This window comes from Moesziomyces antarcticus, assembly GCF_000747765.1.
Source record: "Moesziomyces antarcticus DNA, scaffold: scaffold_v10016, strain JCM 10317, whole genome shotgun sequence".
In the NCBI taxonomy this organism is placed as follows: Eukaryota; Fungi; Basidiomycota; class Ustilaginomycetes; order Ustilaginales; family Ustilaginaceae; genus Moesziomyces; species Moesziomyces antarcticus.
Genome location: NW_014638994.1, coordinates 191846 through 215046, shown reverse-complemented (window position 1 = coordinate 215046; position 23201 = coordinate 191846). Strand labels below are relative to the sequence as shown.

At 61.6% G+C, this 23201-nt stretch overlaps 9 protein-coding genes across 9 annotated transcripts; 5 read left to right on the top strand and 4 right to left on the bottom strand.

The window, feature by feature from the left end:
• Positions 1-45: 45 nt before the first annotated feature.
• On the top strand, positions 46-735 carry PAN0_016d5289 (uncharacterized protein; the record flags this gene model as incomplete). Its single annotated transcript, XM_014799230.1, has 1 exon — positions 46-735. One exon carries the CDS (start codon positions 46-48, stop codon positions 733-735), a length of 690 nt encoding a protein of 229 aa, XP_014654716.1.
• A 3-nt stretch (positions 736-738) lies between these two features.
• On the bottom strand, positions 739-3309 carry PAN0_016c5288 (uncharacterized protein; the record flags this gene model as incomplete). Its single annotated transcript, XM_014799229.1, has 1 exon — positions 739-3309. One exon carries the CDS (start codon positions 3307-3309, stop codon positions 739-741), a length of 2571 nt encoding a protein of 856 aa, XP_014654715.1.
• A 4063-nt stretch (positions 3310-7372) lies between these two features.
• Positions 7373-9784, top strand: PAN0_016d5287 (uncharacterized protein; the record flags this gene model as incomplete). The annotated part of the gene is made up of 1 exon (XM_014799228.1): positions 7373-9784. One exon carries the CDS (start codon positions 7373-7375, stop codon positions 9782-9784), a length of 2412 nt encoding a protein of 803 aa, XP_014654714.1.
• A 172-nt stretch (positions 9785-9956) lies between these two features.
• On the bottom strand, positions 9957-11027 carry PAN0_016c5286 (calmodulin-dependent protein kinase; the record flags this gene model as incomplete). Its single annotated transcript, XM_014799227.1, has 1 exon — positions 9957-11027. The coding sequence occupies one exon, from the start codon at positions 11025-11027 to the stop codon at positions 9957-9959; it is 1071 nt and encodes a 356-aa protein (XP_014654713.1).
• A 435-nt stretch (positions 11028-11462) lies between these two features.
• Positions 11463-14078, top strand: PAN0_016d5285 (DOT1-domain-containing protein; the record flags this gene model as incomplete). Its single annotated transcript, XM_014799226.1, has 1 exon — positions 11463-14078. One exon carries the CDS (start codon positions 11463-11465, stop codon positions 14076-14078), a length of 2616 nt encoding a protein of 871 aa, XP_014654712.1.
• Positions 14079-14141: 63 nt separating this feature from the next.
• On the bottom strand, positions 14142-15230 carry PAN0_016c5284 (mitochondrial carnitine/acylcarnitine carrier protein; the record flags this gene model as incomplete). Its single annotated transcript, XM_014799225.1, has 1 exon — positions 14142-15230. One exon carries the CDS (start codon positions 15228-15230, stop codon positions 14142-14144), a length of 1089 nt encoding a protein of 362 aa, XP_014654711.1.
• Positions 15231-15414: 184 nt separating this feature from the next.
• Positions 15415-17220, top strand: PAN0_016d5283 (family 59 glycosyltransferase; the record flags this gene model as incomplete). Its single annotated transcript, XM_014799224.1, has 1 exon — positions 15415-17220. One exon carries the CDS (start codon positions 15415-15417, stop codon positions 17218-17220), a length of 1806 nt encoding a protein of 601 aa, XP_014654710.1.
• Positions 17221-17709: 489 nt separating this feature from the next.
• Positions 17710-19848, top strand: PAN0_016d5282 (multi-copper oxidase laccase-like protein; the record flags this gene model as incomplete). The annotated part of the gene is made up of 1 exon (XM_014799223.1): positions 17710-19848. The coding sequence occupies one exon, from the start codon at positions 17710-17712 to the stop codon at positions 19846-19848; it is 2139 nt and encodes a 712-aa protein (XP_014654709.1).
• A 195-nt stretch (positions 19849-20043) lies between these two features.
• On the bottom strand, positions 20044-21741 carry PAN0_016c5281 (inositol-3-phosphate synthase; the record flags this gene model as incomplete). Its single annotated transcript, XM_014799222.1, has 1 exon — positions 20044-21741. The coding sequence occupies one exon, from the start codon at positions 21739-21741 to the stop codon at positions 20044-20046; it is 1698 nt and encodes a 565-aa protein (XP_014654708.1).
• Positions 21742-23201: the final 1460 nt, after the last annotated feature.

The window sequence follows — 23201 nt, the reverse complement described above, 5'->3', positions numbered from 1 at the left end:
AATCCGGATACGGGCGAGTGTCGCTGGACACTACCACAGGGCTCTATGGTTCTCCCGCCCTCAGAGGATGGTCAGTGGTGGCAATTGACAGATGCCCAATCGGGATGCAGCTACTACTTCCACACGCGCACGCACGCCACGCAGTGGACACGTCCCGACGCCCAACTCGTCATCCCGATGACCGCTGTGCAACTCAAACTCAACGAATGCACGCAGTCCAGCGGTCGAGTGAGGCGCGTACACAGTCTCCCACGCAAGACGGCTGTGGTGGAAAGGGCGAGGGATAGCATTGTATCGCGCGACCAGACGGCGCTGGCTCAGGCTAGAGGCTCACCGTCCTTGCGACCCGATGCGCCGCAGAGACGCAAACCGAGAACAGCCCCCACCACCACGCGTCCGCCAAGAATCGAGTCCAACACGTTGGCAGCTGCACCGACGGTGGCCATTCGAAGAGTGGGGAAAGGTTTGGCGCACGATGCGGGGCATGCACCCATGCGAACACGCCGCTCCATGCCCGTCCTCAAGCCGCGCAGAGCAGTCACCCATCTACCGCCGGACCTAGCCCACGCACTCACCGTCCCCACCCGCACCCCCCAGCAACACCCCAAGCCCGCTCCAGCTCCCACTCCCGCTCCCTTGCCAATCGAGCCCAAGACCGAGGCGAAGCTGCCGCGCTCGCGCTCGATTCCCCTGCGCTGGTTTTCGCGCTGCAAACGACCACCCCTTCCCGACTAGTATTCACATTGGTGGTGCTGTGAAATCGATCTTGACCATGCCCACCGCGGTGCCTGATGCGAGCAGTCCTGCGCGGCCGATGTTGGGGTTCCACTGCACCGCGGTCACGGCGAGACACGGATGCCACTGAGCGATATGCCACCTCTTGGCCTCTGCGGCATTAGCCAGTTCTGGCACAAGATGGTGTCTCACCACCAGTTTGCCTGTTGAGCGGTCGAGGACCATCTGGTACACGGGTGTGTGCACGCGCACTGTGCGTCTGAGCGTGCGGAGGGTGTTGGCGAGCTTGACTTCTCCATGTGCACTCCCGATCGCCACGACGGGATGGAACGTGGAGGCGGCTAGTGAGGTGACGCGCGCCGGAGTGTTGGAGACGAGTCGCGAGCGCAGCATCTCTTCGGGCCGCATGCTGTAGTGGTTCAACGACCCGTCTGCATGCTCGTGTACTAGCGAAGACGTGAACGGCGCCCAGGCGCATGCGTAGTGCACTGTGCGTGACCGTTCAAGTGCCACCGCCGATGCGCGGGAAAGATCCACGAGCGCAGTCCATCCATCCGCCCCGACGGTAAACAGCGACATTGGCAGCCCATCCGTCTGTGCGCGCCCATCAGCATCCACCGGCGGCATCAGCACGAAGGTCATATCCATCACCGCTGATCGATGCGCACGCACGCCGTAGTCCGGCATGAGCGGCGTTCTGGGCGGTGTGGGAGAACGCAGGATTCGGCCAACGTTCCACACACCAATCCACCCGCGTGCACCGCCGAGCGCAAGAAGCTCACCTCCCGCCCACGCCAGGCTCGTAGCCGCCTGCTGCGCGTGCTCCAGACGCACCACCGGCTCCACACGCACATGCACCGGCCCCGCCCCGCTCTGCAAGCTGTCCGGATGCGGCACACTGAACACCGACACGCTCCCGTCGGCAAAACAGCCCGCCAACAGCCCCAGCCTCCTACCCTCGTGCGCGCCGTTCGCGTGGTCGTGCCCCACCGGACACCAGGCGAGCTTAAAGGCTGCCCCGGCCTCATGGCAAATGACCATCTCGAGCCGGGCTGTGCCCTTGGAGTGTTCGGTGTCGGGCGACACACTCCAGAGCTGCAGACTCGCTGCGCATGCGGGCTGCTTGTCGCCGATGTACGTGAGCGGTGCACCAGGCGAGGCGGAGACCACCAGGAACTCGCGTCCGTAATTGAGGTGGATGGGAACAGGCGCCCACGCGAGCGCATACACGTGTCCACCTGCGTTGAGGACGTGTCCCTCGTCAGGCACCACGCCGAGCGCATCGAGCCTGTGTGCAGTACCGCGCGCGATGCGCACGGGTGTCTCGCGCCCCGATGCACCCATGCACACCTCGAGCACCTCGCCGCACACCGGCCCCGCCTCTTTGAAGCCCAGATTGGCGATCCCGCTGAACTTCGCGTCGGCCACGTCGACCGGCTGCTGGTTCGCATCGAGCGCGGATCCTTCTTCGACGTCGTCGTCGTCATCATCCGGAGCTTCGGTTTTGACCTTGGGCGGCTGCTTGAGGCGCGTGCGCATGCTCAGCTCGGGCACCGTGAGCTTCATGACCGTCGTAGGGTGGTGCAGTGGTGCGCGCTGCGGCGTGTGCGTATCGCGAACAAACCGCGCCGCCGCCTCGTCGGACAGCACCTCTCGCTGCACATCCAGCCACGGCTGAACGAATGGCCAGCCTGCGCGTTCGCCCAGCTTCACCTCATTCGTAGTGCCAGCACCGCGTCGGAGCTGCTCGCGCGCGCGTGCGGCCCACTCGGCCCTCTCCTGGCTCTGCGCATATCCGACCGCCTTGCCCGGGTACCAGCCCCAGTCATAGATGCCTTCGCGCGGCACCCAGCCTGGCTGGCTCGTCCAGAAGCTCATGAGGCTCTTCTTGATCACCGGGTACGCGAGCGGGTCGAGCGCGGTCCTGACCAGCCCGTCGCGAGGCCACGGCAACGCATCCTCGCGGCTGCGCACTTCTTCTGGCTGTGCATCGCCGTCGTTGTCGTGCACGGACGACGAGAGGTCCGAAGGAGGTACACCGAGAAACGACGGCTGGTACACACCTTGCATCCAGAGCGGACGCAGCGAGCGCGCGCGGTTCGTCTTGAGCTGCGCCCGCAGCAATGTGCTCAGCGCGCCGTGCTGGCTGTAGATCTCCAGGTCCGGGTCTTTGCCGCCCGCCTCGGCCGCATCGTCGGCAGAGTCGTCATAGTCGTCATAGTCGTCTTCTGCCGCTTTCCCTTTGCCCTTGCGCGGCGTCTTGGCAGGCGTCGCAACTCGAGGCGAAGCATCGTCGTCGTAGTCGTCGTCTGCTTTCGCTTTCGCTTTGCCCTTCCGTCTTGCACTGCTCGGCGTCTTAACGGGCGTCGCAGGTCGGGGCGATGCGCTTTCGTCGGTTGCATCGTCTTGATTCGGCGCAGTGGATGCAGCATGGATGCCTGCGAGCGCCTGTGCTGCCGCCCTTCGCCGGCTGCGAGGCGCGGGGCTTTCGGAGCCCGAGGCTTCTGCTTCAGCAGGAAGTGATGCGTCAGCGAGCTTGGCTCGCTTCCGGGCGGGCGTGGATGCAGCTGGCATCTTGACGGGCTGATGAGCTGTCAATCCAAAACACTTAGCTTGATGAGGCGTTGCCGCATGGTTCTGCGATGGAAGTGGGAAGAGTGGGTAAATGTAGTCGGCAGGTGTTGGACGGAGGCCCAAGCGGCGATTCAGGATTCAGGGTCCAGGGCCAACTTTTTTTTCGAAGCATGTTAGGCCTTTCTCGCAATCAGGGCGGGAAAAAGAATCGCATAAAAGGGTCGGGAAAATGGGATGAGAAATGATATGAAAATGATAAAGTCGAGGAGTTTGAAGGTGTCGGTCGCTGTGGCCGAATGATGCTCGCAGCGATGATGGCGGTTCGGCGACCAAGATCGTGGACCGGCCAACTTGGAGCCATTGGCAACATATCCGTTAGCAGCCACGAACCAGCGGACTGGATTGCAGCGCGGTTGGCGGAGCGACAAGACCCCGACGTGCTGAGCAAGGGTGTTGCGACACGACGTCGATCCCGCCCAAAAGTCCGACGTGCTTCCGTATCGAGAAGCCTGTTCCAGCACTTTCCTCAGCATGTCAGAAGCATTTTCGATCGGCTCGTTTATCCGCCATGAATCCGAACGGCTGCTCAGTTCAGGGACCGGAGCTGATAGAGCTCTATTTGATGATGCATCCATATCTGCCTGTCAAGTGGTCGACGCGGGTAAGGCCCGTTTCCAACGTAGTGGATCCTCGCCATCCGCATGCACCACCGGTTGAAGGATAAACTTGACGTTGCCCTAAGTTATCGCATAGATGCATCAGCGAGCGCTAAACCGAGTTGCCTCGAAAGCGATAGCAGGCTGGGCAGGCGCAGCTGCGGCTTGTCGGCCGAAGCGACCCGATGCCGCACGAGGTTGCAACTCCCGATAACCCACCAGCTCGGAACGAAGCAGCAGCGGCCCTCTATAGCATGCTCGGAACCCGCACGCTGTTTTGTAGGTAAGGGCTGGTTGCCCGCACTTTAAGCCCTATGACGCGGCGGAGACCAATTAGGGGTGAGCTGCATGCGAAGTGCAGCCGGGCGTTCCAGATCCAAGCTGGTGGGAGGCTGCCGGGCAATTTCAGGGGCTACGAGATTTTTTTGGCACGTCGACACACGCTTAGCCGAGCGCTGTCAACCTGCCAAATTTGACAAGCTTCACGGGACCCACCCGAACGACGCTAGGCAGTCTAGATGTGGCCCTGCACTCGGCTGCCCTGGCATAGGCGTGAGCTTGCGAGCCCGTGTGGGAGCCGAAGCAAGAAGAGCGGCCAATGACGCTGCACACACCCCTATCCTCTCGGTCAGCATACGAACAAATCTTCCCAGACCCCCGCTTAACCTGACTCGTGTCTGACAGAAAACTTTGTGCCGCCTGGACGATGTTGTCGGCATCGTCGATGGGCGTAGTCGAACAATGTGACGGTGAGACAGCTTCGGTGACATCTTTCAGACCCTGTCGCCGCCTGTCGCCTTGATGTGTGTGACGTGAGTGGGATGACCGGCGCGATCGGCGTGCTTTCGAAAAGCCTGCTCGTCTGATATGTCCCGGATCAACGCCGATGCAGGGCCAGTGTCTCGTCTCGATAGCACGGTGGGCGGTGGGCACATCTGAGACAGCATCGGTGCACATCCGGGTCCTTGGGCGTCGTATTGTTCCTGCCTTTTGCCTCCCGTCCCTCCCGCGCCAGGGTTCTTGCCTCCGGCTTTGCATCCCCGAGCCAGTCTAGAGACTTGGCCATCGAAGATGCTTTGTGGGCATCGGCTTCCCCGAACGCCGGAATTGAGGCTCATGCTCCCTCTCTCACTGAGCGGAGCTTGCTGCACATGCCCGAGTGACCCCTGACGCTAGAGCGTGGACTCCATGCCGCACCTGCTCCGCTCAAACCTCGCCAATATGAAACGGTGCTTGTGCTTTGCTTTACGACCTGGACAGATGCTCATTGTCTAGAGACGGACTCGGTTGGAAGAAGGCATGGCTCCCATGCTAGCAATCTTCGCTTGGATTCAGTCGGCTTTTCTCGTCTGCAGGCCATCGGAGAAATGGCGGCGTTATGCTGACATTTTGAAGCTGGACACGCGAGCCTCGTCATGCAAGCTGCACGTTACTCCTCGAGCTGCAGCAATGTCGATGGAATCCAGACCGAGCATGTATCGTCATCAGGCCATCAATGCTTTTCTGGAATGGCTCGGTTCCTGACATGCGTATGCAGAGCGTCTGGAAGATCCATGCGCTCAGTGGTCAGGCAAGCTTACACCACCTCAGCTCCCGTCGGGCAGCAGCGCCGACCCAAACGCAGCGAAAGCGTCCACATTTCCAAACCCCTGCATGTCAGCCAGGACTGTGGCTCAGTAACTTAAGCCCATTGTTCAGATTAGGCTCTCCCCGGTGGACCGGCTCCGAGCGTCGGGTGCACCGCCGCAGCACGACGGGACCGCTGCTCGGATGCGGTGGCGGCAGCAGAGAAAAGAGGCTGCGGCTGTGGATGCTGCAGGCCATGTCTCAGGGAGCAGCCTTCTTTGTGAGTCTTCTGTGGCAGCCACCTGCCTAATGGAGCGCACCGCATGCTGTTGGCTGCACGAGAGGTGCAAGCGTAGATACGACTCGAACCCCAAGCCGCAGCGTCAACACGCCTCTGAAACCTGCAGCCGCAGCACCGAAGCCTGCACTGCACGCCTCGATTCTGCGTGTTTTGCCTCGCAAAATCAAAATTCAAAATAAAAAGGAATATTCGCGGAAATTCCCTTTTTTGCGAGAGAGCGCGGGCAGGCGGATGCAGCCTTAAAGCCGGAAAAATAAAGCGTCCAAGGTGGGGCGACATCGAATCCCAAACGGGCGAGGGACTGCCCATGGGTTCGGGCTCTCTCACGCATTCAGGGGCTTTAAATTCGCAAATGCACGCGGGCGATCCCTCCGCGTGCATCGCCGTTGACTCCTGAGCTGCCCCCCCAACCCAACCCACTCGCCGCTGGCTAGCCGCGATGATTTCATTGACTTTTTCCTTTTCCCTTTTTTATTATTTTATTATTATTTTATTTTGGCTTTTTGAGTGGGTGTTGTTGTTGTGATTTCGCAGCGAGCCGCCGCCGCCTCCGCCGTGGGAGAATCGAGAGAGGAAAGTCGAGGCGGCTGTGGAGCTGCACGCAACCAAGCTCCGATGAAGCGGCCGTCCTATGCGCATCACACCCCACTCGACGCCGCCGCCGCCTCTTGCTCGTCGCTTCATCCGGCTCTCGACTCACCTTCTGCCAAGCGCCCGCAGCAGCCGCAGCCGCAGCACCGCTCCGTAAAGTTCGCCTCATCTCGCCCTCGCCCTCGCCCTCGCTGAGCAAAAGGCAGGGCGAAGCCAGCGCAGAGAAGCAGCAGCAGAACGGCGTCGAAGGAGGCGGCGGCGACTGAAGCTGCCAACCGCATCATCCACTTTGACCCTGCTTGGCAACTTTGTCGGTACAGCCGGTGGTAGTGACGCCCGTCTCGGGACCCCTCTCGAACCCACTCCTTGCTGCTCCTCCCCGCCCACCTTCCTTCCCACTCGCTTTCCTCGCYCCTCCTCCTCCTATCCACAACTGACCCAACTCTCCCCCTCTCGTCCCTGACTCCGCTCCGTCACTCTCTCCACACTCCTCCTCTCTTCGTCTCCTCGCATCGCCAGACACGCTTCGACACGACAGGACACGACTCGACACGACTCGCATCACACGCTCCCGCTAGCCTCGCTCTGCCTTGCATCCGCGTCGACAGCATCCTCACCACCGACTTCTATCGCTCTCCTCCCACCACCACCGTCTGCAACCAGCTGCCCATCCGGTGCACCTCGCCATCACCGTCGTCCTCGCTCTTGCCCTACATCCGTTACGATTCTATCACGACCCTCTTACGCTGTTTATTCTCGGACCTATCTACGATTTCTAGCTTCGTTTCATAGCGCGTGCGTCTTGCTTCCGTCTCAGCTCGGCATCCTGGTCTCGTAGCCCAGCTTTGTCGACACGCTTCCGGCTTGTTTCGCTCGACTCCTCCGAGGTGCCTCTCGCCTCCCTATGCCTATACGGCCCTAGACTTAACCCAACAAACCACATTCCAGCATGCCCAACCTAGCGCTACCGTCGAGGTCGCCCTTGCTCGGCTCGCGCAAAGCGCTGCGAGAGACCAGCCCCTCGCCGCCCACACGAACCAGCTCGGCGTCGCCACTACCATCACCAGCCGTCGCAGGGCCCAGCAGCCTCTCCCGCTCACCGCCCAAGCCCATCGCATCGGGCAAGGAGCTCTCGGAACAGTATGAGCTGCTCGAAAAGATCGGCGCCGGCTCCTTCGGCACCGTCTACAAGGCAATGCACAAGGAGACGCGTCAGATCGTCGCCATCAAGCAAGTCGACCTCGAGGACTCGGACGACGACATCAGCGAGATCCAGCAGGAGATCGCACACCTCGCCCAGTGCGACAGCGAGTGGGTCACACGCTACTACGGCAGCTTTGTCAAGGGCTACAAGCTCTGGATCATCATGGAGTACCTCGCAGGCGGTTCGTGTCTCGACCTGCTCAAGGCCGGGCCCTTCTCCGAGGCTCACATCGCCATCATCTGCCGCGAGCTGCTGCTCGGCCTCGAGTACCTCCACAACGAGGGCAAGATCCACCGTGACATCAAGGCCGCCAACGTGCTCCTTTCCGCCAGTGGCAAGGTCAAGCTCGCCGACTTTGGTGTGGCGGCGCAGCTGTCCAACAACAAGTCGAGGCGCAACACGTTTGTCGGCACGCCCTTCTGGATGGCGCCCGAGGTGATCCGTCAGGCAGGCTACGACTACAAGGCCGACATCTGGTCGCTCGGCATCACCGCGATCGAAATGGCCAAGGGCGAGCCACCGTTGGCCGAGTACCATCCGATGCGCGTGCTCTTCCTCATCCCCAAGGCCAAGTCACCAACGCTCGAGGGCAACTTTTCGTCCGCCTTCAAGGACTTTGTCGACCTCTGTCTCATCAAGGATCCCAAGCACAGACCCTCGACCAAAGAGCTACTCTCGCATCGCTTCATCAAGTATGCCAAGAAGACCGTGCTGCTCACCGAGCTCATCGAGAAGCACCACGAGTACAAGGCGCGCGGCGCCACGCGCGGAGGCGCCATCGTGCGCGACCATCTGCGCGGCGTCGATGCATCCGAGTCCACGATCGGCGGCAGCACCATCATGAGCGAGTGGCAGTTCGACACGATGCGTTCGCGCATGTCTGTATACGACGATCCGGATGGCGACGGCGATGACGATGCCGATGCGCTCGCTACCTGGGCTAGGAGCCGCGGTCCGCCCGCGACCGGCGAGGATCGCGCGGGCTACGACACGGTGCGCGGCGCGCGGCCCGCGGGCCAGCTCATGGAGGCAGTCGACAGTGCGATGCACACGCCGCGACGCGGTGGCGTGCTGCGTGCGGCCAACGGCGACCAGGACGACATCTCGGACCTCTCCACCGAGGCGTATACGAGCAGCGACGCGCTGAGCCGCTCCTCGAGCACACTCGCAACCTCTACGGCGTCCGGCCCGTCGACGCCAGCGGACAAGGCGCGCGAGTCGATCCACGTGGATGCGCTCTGCGCGTCGTTCCGGGGCATGCAGCCTTCGGACGCGCGCGACCGCTACGCGGCGAGCGGGATCGGCAAGAACGCCGCGGCTGCGTCGTCGGCATCGCACCTGGCGCCGCCGTCGGCGAGCGGGCTGGCGGAGAGCAGCGTGGACATTGCTACGGCCGCAGCCACCATGGCTTCCTCGCATGCGGGCTCGACCGCGACGCAGCACATCCGATGCGCGCGCGACGGCAAAGCGTCTCCGAGCCACAGCCGAAACGGCTCTGCCGCCTCGTCGGCCTCGCGTCCAGACAGTCGCCCGCGGCGCAGCAGCTGGAACGAGCGCAACGACATCAACGGCACAGTGCTGCGGGAGGGCGATGTGGCCAACGGGCTCGAGACGCTGCGTCCCGTACGTCGGCTCGACGCAGGCGGATCGGCCAAGCTGAGCCAGCAGTACATCGGCAGCCTACGCAGCGGTTCTGCGCCTTCGGGCCTGGAGAAGTCGGGCGAGCTCGCCGAGGCGGTGCCGCGGGCGCTGCGCCACTCGCGGTCTGCGCTGGCGAGCTCGAGCAGCACAGCGCAGGCGCACGCGACGGCGGGGGAGAATCTGGTCAAGGACGTGATCCTGCCCGTCATGGAGCGTGCCAAGGCGCAGGAGCTCGAGGCGGGCGAGGTTGAGGCGCTCGAGATGATCGCCAAGGGCTTTGAGGACCTGAGCCTGCTCAACTCGCGGCTGGCGTACTCGACGATCGTAGACCTGCTGCTGAGCATGAACGACAACGAGCAGGCGCGTGAGAATCTGTCGACGACATTCCGGCAGCGCCTCACGCGGCCGCAGATGGCCAAGCTGCAGCAGCCGGACGAACAACCGCGCTCGCCCATTGCCGATCTGCTGTATGGACGCTGGCTCGAAGGGCTGCGCAACCGCTGGATTGGCTACTAGACCAAGATTCGCGAGCATGGCCGAGCATTGATAGTGGTCGTACGGACAATGTTTTCTTCTTTTTTTATTCTATGCATCCGATTCTCGTCGCATTGGCAGTGTGATTGAAGGTGGTGAATAGCAGTTCCATTACGGCAAGAAGAAAGCAAGGATGGACGCAAGTGGAAGGGGACTATTGAGAGGGCATGACTTGATCGAGGTTGTTGGATTCGTCTTCTGCATCTCGGATGGACTGGCGTAACTTTTCGATTTCGTCCTTGTCGGGGACGTGTTCGTTTGTTCTCAACCTGTTGATGAGGCGGATGCCGTTGACCGCCTTTCGGAAGGTTCGTTTTGCGTTGAAGGCCGACTTGATATCTGGGAGCAGATCCTTCTGCGCATCGGTAGCCGCTGGAGCGTCTGCGTTGGGAGCGACAGTCTGGAGCCAAGGATGCTCAAGCGCTTGCTTGGCGGTGAGACGTTGGCTAGGATCAATCGTGAGGAGCTGGTTGATAAAGTGCTTGGCCTGATCCGAAACGTCTTGCCAGTACTCTTTTGGTTCGAAGCGGTAGTCTGCGTTGATGATGGCCTGCATCTCCTCCATGGTGGTATCGCGGTCGAAGGGGGTATATCCACAGAGGAGGAAGTAGGTGATGACGCCGATGGCCCACATGTCGACGGGCTTTCCGTGACCCGTCTTCTTGAAGATCTCGGGGGCCATGTAGCCGGGTGTACCGCACGTTGTGGAAAGCACGGTGATCTTCTCGTCATCCACCACGCGACTGAGACCAAAGTCGGCGATGAGCAGATCCGAGTGTTCGGTCTTGTCGCGGAAGAGCAGGTTTTCGGGTTTGAGGTCGCGATGCACGATGCCCTGGTTGTGGAGATAGACGACGGCGTCGGTGATGGTGCGAACGATGTGAGCGGCATCCTTCTCGTAGTAGTTGCCGCGTTCGCAGATGCGGTCGAAGAGCTCGCCGCCCACACAGAGGTCGGTGACGAGGTAGAGGTTGTTCATGGTCTCAAAGTAGTCGATGAGCGTGACGATGCTGCGGTGACCCTGGGAGACGCGCTTGAGAGCGGCGATCTCGTTGCGCACCATGTGCTCGCGGCCCTCCATGAGCTTCTTGGAGATGACCTTGCAAGCGTAGTACTGGCCGGTCTTGATGTGCACGGCCTCCTTGACGACGGCATAGGTGCCCTGGCCGAGCGTGCGGCCGGTCTTGTAGGCGCATGGCACGGTTTGCGGTTGTGACGACGCCATGGTGCCGGTGAGGATGTGGAGGGAAGTTGGCAATGAGAGAGGGTGTGCGGATGGTAGAGGGAGAAGCAGAAGACGTGATAGCGAGCGAGGTAAAAGTGACGACAGCGTGGAGGCTGCAGCTCAGCTCTAAACGCCCACATTTCCAGTCAAGCGCAATGCCATCCGCCAGGCACAGCAGCTGCCTTCCAACGCCTTGCAAGGCAAGCCAACGTGCACGGAGCAGCGCCGTTAGAGTGCCCGCATCCATGCATCCTCGCTCGCCATTCGAGTCTAAAAAAAGAGGCTCCACCTCAGTCGAGGCCTAACAACCTGGAGCGGTTGCATTTGCTTCGTCTCGCACGAAAGAGCCATGCGGAAAAGTCGTGCGACCTCCTCGGGCTCCAAAGCAACACGCGCAGAAGGCAAACTCGAAAGTCGATGCGGCCAACACTCGAAATGCAGGGCAGCTCGCTCTGCAGCCGCGCGCCCGTCAAACTTGCATTCCGCACAGAGACGCAACTCCACCTTTCTTCCGCATCGTCATCTTCTGTACAACTCATCGACCTCGGATCCTACCTGCATAGATTTCATTCTCGGACATCCCCGCTCATCCGTCTCGGCGGATCCCATCTGCGACTCTCGGCACGTCTCCGCTCGCACCATCGCTGCGTCTCCATCCATGCATCTCCACTAGCAACAGCGTGCGCCATGATCAACTTCTTTGGCGGCAAGGCGGCCGCTTCCTCCTCTTCCTCTTCCAAACCGGCTTCCTCGGCCGCCTCAGCCGCTTCCAGCCCCAGCACACACTCCACCCAGACCAAAAAGGCCAAACCATCCGTGCCAGCCGTCACGGTCACCACCATCAAGAAGAAGGTCGCTGCACCACCAAAACCCTCTGCAGAGCCTCGCGATCCCATCGCTGCCCTCTCGGGCTACAACTCCAAGAATGCGCTACCCGAGGAAAAGCGCCGTCGCATCATCGAAGAGCGTCTCGCAGCTCAGCGCCAAAAGTCCATCGAATCCAGCCTCGAGGCTCAGCTCAGAGCTCCCGTCAAGTCTTCCTCCTCCTCCTCCAAAGCTTCGTCAAGGTCCAAGCCCAAGCCAAAGCCCAAGAGGCTCAAGAAGCGGCGCGTGGATTCGGACAGCGACAGCCTCTCGGATGACGATCTCGATGCTACCTCCAAGCGGCCGTCCCGGCTGGGCAGCTCGGCGCCTTCCACCCCGCGTGGCTCCAAGCGTGCCAGCGTCGACCCACATCCGCATACCGACAGCTACCAAAAGGTCGGCAGGGAAGGCGTCCTGCCCAACTACACCGTTCCGCGCGACATAGTTGCTCCCGCCTTTGCTGCTGCCGACGATGCGACAACATCATCGCCACCCACCAAACCCATCTCATCGGCCGACATTGTTGCGAGCAACTTCAAGTCGTTCGGCCCCTACTTCCACGGCCTTGGCGATGCTCCACGCGCGGTGCTCGAGTATCCCGGTCCAGGCGCTTCCGAGGAGTTCCTGCTGCTCGTGCCCAAGGATGCCGACGAGTACGATCCGCTCATGGAGCTGCTCGCCACCGTGCGCGCCATCGTCACACACTACCTCACGCCCGAACAGCGCACCGCATTCGGATCGCTCGACAGCCTCGAGGTGTCCAACAACGCCGGCATGATCCTTCCCAGCGCCACCAACGCTGCCGCCACCTCCACCAGCTCCGCAGCGCACACCGATGCCGCCGCAGCTGCGCTCGCCGATTCCACCGACACCGCCCGCGCGAATGGCGTGCGCGCCAAGTCGGCTGATCTTCTCGACACCGAAGGCTCCAAGGCGAGTCGCCGCGACGAGCTCATCGGCCGCAGCACCGAAGCGTTCGAGGCGGGTGCAAAGACGCCCGAGCCTCAGACAGGGCACGTTGTTGCGCACACGGCTCCCGTGTCGCCCAGCTCGGCGGGTAGCACTGCGGCGCACGCATCGGTGGCCAAGACGGCGCTGGTGAACCAAGCCATGCTGCGCCTCGACTCGCCCGCGCCCACCGAGGCGTCGCAGGCGTCGCAGGCGTCCGACGGCTCGCACCCGTCGTCGACCGATCCGGACTCGATCCTGCGCTCCTTCACCAAGGCGCGCAACCGTCGCGATGGCCCGCTGTTCATGCGCACGCTCGCGCGCTTCAATGCGGCGCTGGTGGCGCTGCGCGACTCGGGTGCGCTGGCGGCCAACATCGCAGCGCTCGGCAAGGCGACGGGCGTGCCCGAGGGCATTTGGCGGCTGGTGCAGGACCAGGTGTACGCGCGCATCGTCGGCCCGCGCGTCGAGGAGCTCGGTCGGTACACGGCGTTCAGCGACAACGTGTACGGCGAGCTGCTGCCGCGCTTCATGTCCGAGATCGCACAGCTCACCCAGCTCGGGCCGGGCAAGGTCTTCGTGGATCTTGGTAGCGGCGTCGGCAACTTGCTCATTCAGACGAGTTTGCAGACGGGTGCCGAGGCGTACGGGTGCGAGATGATGCCGATTCCCGCGGGGCTGGCGGCGGAGCAGATCGGCGAGGCGCAGGCGCGGTGGGCTGCATGGGGTCTGCGCGGGGGCGGAGAGGTCGAAGCGTGGCTGGGCGATTTCGGCGAGCACACGGGTGTAAGGGAGGTGCTAAAACGAGCCGACGTGGTGCTGGTCAACAACTACGCCTTCTTACCCAAGACCAACGACAACCTGAGCCTGCTGTTTCTGGATCTGCCGGACGGCGCACAGGTGGTGTCGTTGAAGCCGTTTGTCCCGCCCGACTTTCGGCTGACGCAGCGTACGCTTTCGAGCCCACTGGCGATCCTGCGCGTCACCGAGCGCCTCTACACGTCTGGCTGTGTCAGCTGGGCCGATGGTGGCGGCAAGTACTACATCCAGACGGTGGACCGCAGTTTGGTGCGCGAGTTCCTCGAGCGCCTCAACGGCGATGCAGGCCGGGTCAAGAGTCGGTCCAAGCGGAGAGATGCATCGGAAGAGCAGGGCAGCGACCTGATGGTTGGACAGGACGTCAGGCGCAAGCGGTGGAAAGCAGCTATTGACAGCGAAGACGACGACGATATCCTATAGACACACATACACCTTTAAAATGCGCACTGCTTTTTCATTCTATGAGTAGGGTATAGAGAGGGGCTAGACCTTTTCGGCGCCCATGAGGTGCATTGCGGTTTCGAAGGCGAAGAGCGCCGCCGCATTGGTGGGAAATGCGCGAAGGAGGCATGGCAAGAAGCCGGTGTATACTGCGCGGACTTTGAGGTACCAGGGTAGCTGTGCGCCTCGCGCATTCCAGACCGACACCCATGCTGAGCGGATGCTCGAGTACTGGGGCTGGGTGATGTTATCCGCCATCATCCTATTCTTGACCACATCTGCAGGGAATGCTGTGAGCCAAAACACCTCTGCTGCCAAACCACCCGATACAAACGTAACCGTGCCGGGAGCTAGGCCGTATTCGGTGAGTGTGCGTTGGAAGTATGCGTAGCTACCAAACATGGCTGCGAACGAGCTGCGGAAGAGTAGTGTTGCAGGCAGAGCGTGCCACATCCCCAACACGCCTCGATGCGCAACGATTTGCTTGACACAATCCACTGGCCCCGTATACCCCACCCCCGCCGAAGCTTTCTGCGACAGGGGTAGGGAGACGCGTTGGGTTTGCATCTGAAGCTTGGCTTTGACGAGTTCCACCGGTGTGGTGACGAAGCTATTCGTCCACCCCGCAAACAACCCCGCGAGCGCATGGTATTTGACATCCAGCTTGGCTGCATCGTCGGTAAAGTCCGGGTTCGTAAGCCGCGCAAGAAGCCGACGGTAGTTGTGCAGACTTCCCAGCAGGACCGAGTCGGTGATCGCCCAGCCGAGCGCGGGTGGTGTTGCGCCCTTGTACAGCCCGAGCAGCGACTCGCGCCGCGCGAGTTGGAGAAAGCAATCCAACGGTCCTGTGTACGTGCCGTAGGGAGAGCATTGCATGCGCACCTTGATCGTATCGAACGGATGCCCCACCAGCAACTTGGTCAGCCCCGACACGGTGCCGCCCACGAATCCCTTGATCGACGTGCCCTCTTCCGCGATTGACTTCTTGCCGCGTCTCGGTGTGGTGTCATGTTGTGCCAGAGGCGCTGTGGGCGCGGGTGGTGGTTCTGGTGGGGAGATGGAGAGCGCAGAGAGTGTGAGGGTGGGCACCAGCGATCCACCCCATGCCGGGGTGAAGTGCGCAGTGTACATGTCTCTGCCGAAACAACTTTGCCCAGCAACGGAAGAGTTGGAGATGGTGGTGGTTGCCGGTGCGGAGCGAGCGGTTTGGTCATCAAAGCTCACCCCCCAAAAAGGCGCCGATGCTCAGCCGGAATCTGCGAAGAAATCCACACTGAAATCACGGAATTCGGTCACTCTCCGCGCCGCCGCTGACATGCACTCTTCGCTCTCCGCGGAGAGACCCTTCGCACCGACCAGCCTCCACCATCCTCGCTCGGCCTCGCTCGCGATGCCCACATCAATACCTCTGGCACAGCACATCCCCAGCCTCATCTTCCTCCTCGTCACCGTGCTCACAGCCGCACTCATCAACCGCACCCAGCCCACGCCGTACATCGACGAGATCTTTCACGTGCCTCAGGCCCAACGCTTCTGTTCCGCACTCGCCCACGCCTCCCCAAGCCAGATATGGGCGCAGCTCGGCAGCGTCGAGTATGACAACAAGCTCACCACGCCGCCGGGAGTGTACCTCGTCTCGGTGGCGCTGGCAAAGGTGCTGCCCGGCTGGAGGTGTAGCGATCTGGTGTGGTTGAGGAGTACGAATCTCGTGCTGCTCCTGACGCTGCCGGTGCTCATCGCCCGCATTGTTGGGAGCAACGAGCAGCCGCCTTCGTATGCCTCGGCAGCAAGCAACGCGGTGCGAATTCCGGAACAGCGGAAACCTGTGTCGAGGCAGCAGATACGCGCACTGCAGGACAGGGCGAAACACGATCGTGCTCCCGCACCCGCCCCACCATCAGCACCACCGTCTGTCGTCCAGAGATCGCAGGGGAATGTGGCACTGCCGGTAAGGCTCAAGCGGCGCGAGGCGAGTGTGTACACCATGGGCGTCGCATGCACCATATCGATGCTGCCGCCCTTGTGGTTCTTTGGGTTCCTCTACTATACGGATGTGGCGAGCGTATGGCTGGTGCTGGCGTGCATCGTGCTGTACGACCGACTCACCGCCGCGCCTTCGCTGCACTCCCTAGCACTCGCTGGCACCGCATCGCTGCTCGCCGTGCTCGTCAGACAGACCAACTTCGTCTGGGTCGGCTTTGCAGCCGGCCAAGCCACGCTTGCTGCCACCCAGTCGGCATCGACGAGCTCGGGACTGGTGGTCGAGATGCGCGAAGTGGTTCTGCTGGCATTTGGCCGTGTCCGAGGCAGCTCGAGGTTCTGGACGACGGTGGCATGGAATGGGGGTGCGATGATGCCGATGCTTGCGGGGGCGGCGTGGTTTGTGTGCTGGAACGGCTCGATCGTGCTCGGCGACAAGGCGAACCATCAGGCGGGCACGCACTTGGCGCAGATCGGATACTTTTTGCTCTTTGCCACTGCTTTCGGCCTGCCCGCTCTGGTGCTGTCGCTGGGCTCCCCCGCACAATCACATGCGGGTGCGGGGTCAGTGCTGACTCCCGTACGGGGTGCGGTCCGGGCAGTGGGAGTCCGCATGTTCGGGACACTCTGGCGGACCTTATGTACACTGCTCATCGCCGTGCTCTTCTGGGCGGCGGCAGCGTACTACACCATCGAGCATCCGTTCCTGCTGGCCGACAACCGGCACTACACCTTCTACCTCTGGCGCCTCTTCCAGCGACCTTTGCTCAGAATGCAGCCGCGCTTTGCCCTCGTGCCGCTGTACGTGTTTACGCTGTATGCATGGGCTCAGGCGCTGGTCCGTCGCACGAGCGTTTTGCGCGCAATACTGCTCGGGTGCGCAACGGCCGCAACGCTCGTCCCCACCCCGCTGGTCGAGCCGAGGTATTTTGCGGTGCCCTACGTGCTGCTGCGCGTGTACTCGCAGCCAGTAGAGAGAGAGGGGCGGGTCAAGTGGGTGTACCTCGCTGCAGAAGCGGGCGTGCTTGCGGCAGTCAACCTCGCCACCGTGGGACTGTTTGTGGGTAGGCCGTTCGAGTGGGCACCCACCGCGGTGGATCAGGCTCGAAATGAAGCCACCACAATGCGGTTCATTTGGTAGATCGCATTGATGCACTGCGGGTCTCGAATTGCATGCAGTTGCGCCGAGCGGTGCTGTGAAAGTACAGACGGTCCGGAGAGGTAAGGGGGGCAAGGGTGCGTTGTGTACCGGACCGCGGCACGGACCGTCCTCAGTGCGCAGAGATACGCGAGCCATAGCCGAGGCGCCGCTTCGAGAAGTGTCCGAGACGCCGGGTTTTGGCACACGGCGTCAGGTAGTGCGGACCGCACGCCACCAGCCCCGCACTCGATGTTGTAAGGCGTGCCACGAGGCAAGTGCTAGGACCCACAGTTGCCACCCGGGAGTTGGCTCATTTCTGCACGTACCCCACCTGCGGGATGTACGCCACCTGCGCAAGAGCTGGCATTGCGAGCTTCGCGGTCGGTTCATGAGCGAAAACCGCTCTCGCACCCACACTCCTATTTTCAGCAGAACGAATATATACCCCTTCATGCGCATGTCTCTCCTGCGGCCCAACAACACATCACGATGCTGCTTCGTCTTGCTACGCTGCTATGCATATCCACGCTATGGATGGGGGTGTTGGCGGTGAGCGACATCACGTTCAGCACGTCTCGTCGCGACCACCGCCCCGAGGTGGTGGTGCGCCACTACACGCTCAACGTCACCTCCTCCACGCTCTGGCAGGGCTGCGAACCGTTCGGTGGCGTGGCTGTAAACAACTCCTTCCCCGGTCCTACACTGCGCGCAAGAGCGGGGGAGATCCTCCAAGTCCGCGTATGGAACCACCTGCCGAACCAGAACCTCACCATGCACTTTCACGGACTCGCGATGATCCAACACCCCGTTATGGACGGCACCACCCTCGTGTCGCAGTGGCCCATCTACCCGGGCCGATTCTTCGACTACCGTATCCCGCTCACCGCCGAGGATAAGGGTTCGTACTTCTACCACTCGCATGCGGGTGTTCAGGCTATGACCGCCCACGGCGCACTCGTGGTCGATGATCCCCAAGGCACCTACAACGACCCTGCCCAACTCGCGCACAGGGAAGAGAAGCATCCAGGATCGGTAAAGCTCAGACACGTGCAGGGTAGCAAAGGGCTCAAGAAGGGAGGAGGCAGTGAAGCAGCAGGACCGTATAGTTGGGACGAGGATCGCGTGTTGGCACTGGGAGATTGGTGGGGATACTCGTCGCTGGAGCGCATCCATTCGCAGCTCAACGCGGATCCGTTTGCGTGGCCCGGTTCAGCGACAAAGTTGCTACTCAACGGCCAATCCACCCCCGTCGAGGGAGAGACGTGCAATGCAACAAAAGCCCAGCTCGTCGGTGTGGACTGCAAGGACGCACCTGCTTGCGGTGGTGCTGGGGCAGGGTGGCCGGAAATCCAGCTGGATTACGGCAAGACGTATCGGCTGCGTATGGTGGGTGCTGTATCGCTCATGTACGTCAGTGCAGCGATCCTCGAGCCGGGCTCGAACCGCCTGCAAAACATGACGCTGATCGAGGCGGATGGATCGTACCTTGCTGCGCAGACGGTGGATCGTGTCGAGCTGGCGTCCGGACAGAGGTACTCGGTGCTGTACACTGCGCGAACACGCAACGAGGTCGAGAACGACAAGTCCGGAGGCGTGCACTGGATGCGGGTCGAGTCAAGGTGGCGTGCAGGTCCCAGCATGTGGGTTAAACTCACCTACCCCTCTTCGCGACACTCTTCGGCGGCAGTAGTGGCGCCACCAATGGTGGCTAAGGATGCGAGATTGTTGCCCAACGAAACGTTTGGCTGGGTGACGGCGGATATGGCACCCTTGCGCAGGAGCGGGGGTGAGGAGTGGTGGTATGCAGACAAGATGCCTCGAGACGACCAGGTGACGCGCACGGTGGTGATTGATACGCAGCAGGTCAAGTTCTACACGTCCAAAAAGGGCGTAAGGTGGGATGAGAACGGCGAGGTGTTTGATGATACCGACGTGCCTACGCCTGCACCCTACCTTGTGCGAACCATGCTGGGCGATATCACGCTCCCCAGTGAGGCCCAATTCAACACAGCCCTCCTCAACCCAACCTCGTATAATACCTCGTCGGGCTTGCAGCCGATCGTCAACACCACGGCGAGCGAACTTGCAGCTGCGGCAGAGAGACGTTGGGCCCAGGCGTACGATTCGGCGCTCAACATGTACTTCGCGCGCCAGCACGAGGTGATCGACATTGTGCTCGTCAATCGTCCGTCGGAACTCAGCTCGTCGGTCGAAATCCACCCCTGGCACATGCATTCGCACAAACACTGGACACGCACCATCCATCCCGGATCCTTCTCCTTCCAACGTCTCAACTCCATCTTCGCCTCAAACCCAAACTTCACCAGTCCAATCCAGCGCGATACGACCATCGTCTACGCCAGCCCAGGTGCGGCGTACCTCAACCAAACCCTATCCTCTGCAAACGACGACGGTGGCTTCGCAGTGCTCAGGTACAAGGTCAAGTCGAACAACGCCGGATTCTTTTTGCTCCATTGCCATCTCCAGTTCCACCTCGCAATGGGCATGGCCACCGTCTGGTCAATCAACCCCGCCGCCCTCAAACCCCTCCACGCCAACACGCCCAATATCCAGGGCCTCACGACTGCCTACCTCACCCCAGGCACAAACGTCCCCGCATTCACCTAGATCAGTCCCCACCCATGTAAAGGTCCGATTGAGAATCGCATTGAATTTTAGCAAAGACATATCCACCTCTGCTTCTGGTCTATCCAACACGAGAACCGCAAAAAAAAGAGGTTTTATGAGGGGGGGAAAGAAAGTCTCAGCAGCGAACAGAGCTGGCTACCCTGCCCACTGTGCCTGACTTTGTATCGCGAAGATCTACCACACACGCGTCTCGAGCAGGAGGTCCGACTCGGGGGCGAGGCCGAGGCAGGCGCGCAGGAAGTTGGTGCAGGCAGCGCGCTGGCGGTTGAGCGAGTTGACCACGTCAGTGCCCGGCTTGACCACGGGCGCCTTGAGCGAGTACGACAGCAGCGAGAGCACCGAGTACATCGAGTTCCACTCCTTGTCGTCCGCGCCGGCCTTGTACGTGATGCGCGTCATGAGCTCGGCCAGGATGGTGAGGTCGAGCAGCAGCGGCGAGGCGAGCAGCGAGTCCTCGCACAGGTTGGTCACGTACAGCCGGTTGCGGCCGCCCATGCACAGCTCGGACGTGTAGTCGTCCATAGCCACCTTCTGGTCGCCGACAGCGGGCTGGTACTTGATCACGATGCAGTGGTCCGGGTGCTCGCCCTTGTCGGCCTTGCCGTCGGCGGTCTTCTTGCCCGGCACGGCGGGGCGGTACAGCAGGTGGTTGGCCGCACAGCAGTCGTCGACGACGCTCGCCTTGGAGATCTCCTTGGACTTGAACTGGCGCTGCGAGCTCAGGTTGTAGCCGTCGTTGTTGCCCAGGTGGTTGTACGACGCAATCGAGAGCGGCTTGATGCCGGCGTTCACCAGGAACTCGGCGAGCACCGACTTGACCTTGGTCTGGCCCGTCTTGAGGTCGTCACCGCCGATGAACGCCTTGTGCTTCTCGGCGAGCTCGATGCAGCCGGGCACAAACGTGTTCTGAGGGGCGCCGTTGACGTAAGGGGCATTCTCAAGGATGCACGCAATCGCAAAGATGGTCGAGGGCGACACCTCGTCGTGGTTCTGCTCGACGGCCTTGAGCAGGTTGTCGGCGGTGTCGTTGACGCCGGCGATGATCTCCGAGTAGCGCTCCGTGTTGGCGGTCCAGACGACAATGACCTGGTCGAGGTTGTTCTGGCGCTTGAACTCGCGGATGTCGGCGCGGATCTGGTCGACGTGGGCGGCCTTGGACTGGCCGGGGAGCGTGTTGTCGGCGCGCTCCTCCTGGTTCTGGGCGATAAAGTCCGGGTAGTAGACCGAGGCGAGGGGCTTCATCTCGGCCATGTAGGGGGCGACCTGACGCTGGAGGTCGTAGTCGAGCACCTTGGAGCGCGCCATGGCCTGGTCCATGGGGAGGCCCGAGATGTCCCAGCCGCCGAGGACGAGGTCGTTGGGGTGGACCATGGGGAGGACGTTGGAGAAGGGCACCCAGACGTCCTTGCCCGTGGCGGGGTCGGTGCCGAGGCGGATGGTGGAGGCGCGGACGAGCGAGCCGTAGTAGTTGGGCACCTGGACGCCGTCCTTGTTGTGCCAGGTGATGTTGTGCTTGTTGGCGAGGATGGTGGCGGTGATGGTGGTGCCGTTGTTGCCGCCCCAGCCGACCATCATGAGACCGGTGCGGGGCACCTTGCGCTCGGTCTTGAACTGGTACTGACGCTCGATGGGCGTGGCGACGTACTCGGTGGTGCCGTCGTCGTGGTGGACCTTCTCGACGTGGGTGTTGAGGTACTTGTAGTCGGTGGTGATGGCCTCGTTGGTGTACTGCACCTTGTCCGAGTTGACGCGGATGAACTCGCGCTGCTCGTGACGAGCGTTGGTGGGGTTGACGGGCACGTTGGCGGCGTTGCCGTTGCCGTTGGCAGCTTGGCCGTTGGTGGCGTTGTTTCCGTTAGCGACAGGGGCCATGCTTGCGGATGATTGAGGAGAGATGGGAAGAGAAGAGTTTAGAAAGAGCGGTTTGTTGGGTGGATTGGCTTTAATGCGCTGCTAGGAAGGCAGGGGCGGAGTGCTTGCTGCCCCTGTGCGTGTTGTGCGACGAGCAAAGCTGGTTGGAGAAAATGGTGGGCAACGGTGTATTGCTGCAAGTCCTGTGGGTGAGACAATGACTTGCAAGGGACGATTGGGTGTCGTTTTGGATTGGAAAGTGGTAAGATCCGGCGATAGATTTGGTATGCGGTGAGGGGAGCGGAAGGGGGATCCGACGGTCACGCTTGAGGCTCTTTATACGGAGCTGCTGGGCGAGGCACGTTCGGAAGGAGCGGGTGCGGATCCAGCCCACACACACACTCACACACAGCCGCTGCCGCACCTGCCAAGAGGGCTCGAGACAGCCAGGCTCGGGGCATTTTGCGACGGGTGGATTTCTCGTCAATTTTCCGACGTCGAGGCACCAGAGCAGTGCCCAAGTGGAAATGTGTGAGGGCCGGGCCGGTTCCAACACGCACCGCGTTGCGCACACGCAGGCACATTGGGTGGGCACCGCGGTCCTGCCACACCCCCAAAAAAGCGCCAAACATACAGAGGTCGATCGCGGGCGGGCAGAACGTGAATGCTTGGGTCGGGTCGTCCGTCAGCAAACCGCGCTTCGCCAGCCGCACGCTGCCTCCTCCCACACGTCGAGATGAGCGACGGATCGACGTGCGGATTTGCCCGCGTTTCGACAACACTTTCAAAGCTGCGTGCTGCACTGCACCTGATCCACTCAGCCGAGAGTGAGGCTGCCAGCGACCCCGCTTCCTTCTCCGCATCCACGCGAAACTTTTGGAGTTGCACTCTTTCCCACCCTCTCTCGCCTTTGGCCCGCCAAGCGTCATCGCTGCGTTTTAGTCGTGGAGTCTCTTCACATCACACCAAATGCTCGCAATGCTTCCGAATAGTATGTGGACCCCTGTATCACAGAACGTGGAATCACGCCAGGTGGGATGTTGAGAATAGCAAGGGCGTGTGGGAGACAGAAGTCCGCTGGAGATCTGTAATCGATCAGACTGGCACGGGTGGGCCGGGAGGTGCTGGACCGAGTCGCTCGATTGTGCAGCTTCAACGCGGTTGCACGTCGCAACCAGACGGCGAGGCTCGGATGCCGGCCGACGCGCATCCTGAAATGCCTCCTGCACCTGTGCTTTTGATGCATGCAACCCGACGTCCCCCAGGGCCTCCTCTCTCGGCGCAGGGCCGACAGCGGCTGGCCATCTCCGCACGAATCATCGCCAAGCGGAGCCCGCAGAATGCCGAGGATGCCGAATCGCTCTTCCATCGATCGTCCATCGGGGATCTGCAGAACTCTCTCTTGAGGTAGCAACCTTGTGCGTGGCGGGTAAGCCGCGTGAAAAGCTGTAACCACCGAAGAGCACCCAATCCAACGCTTG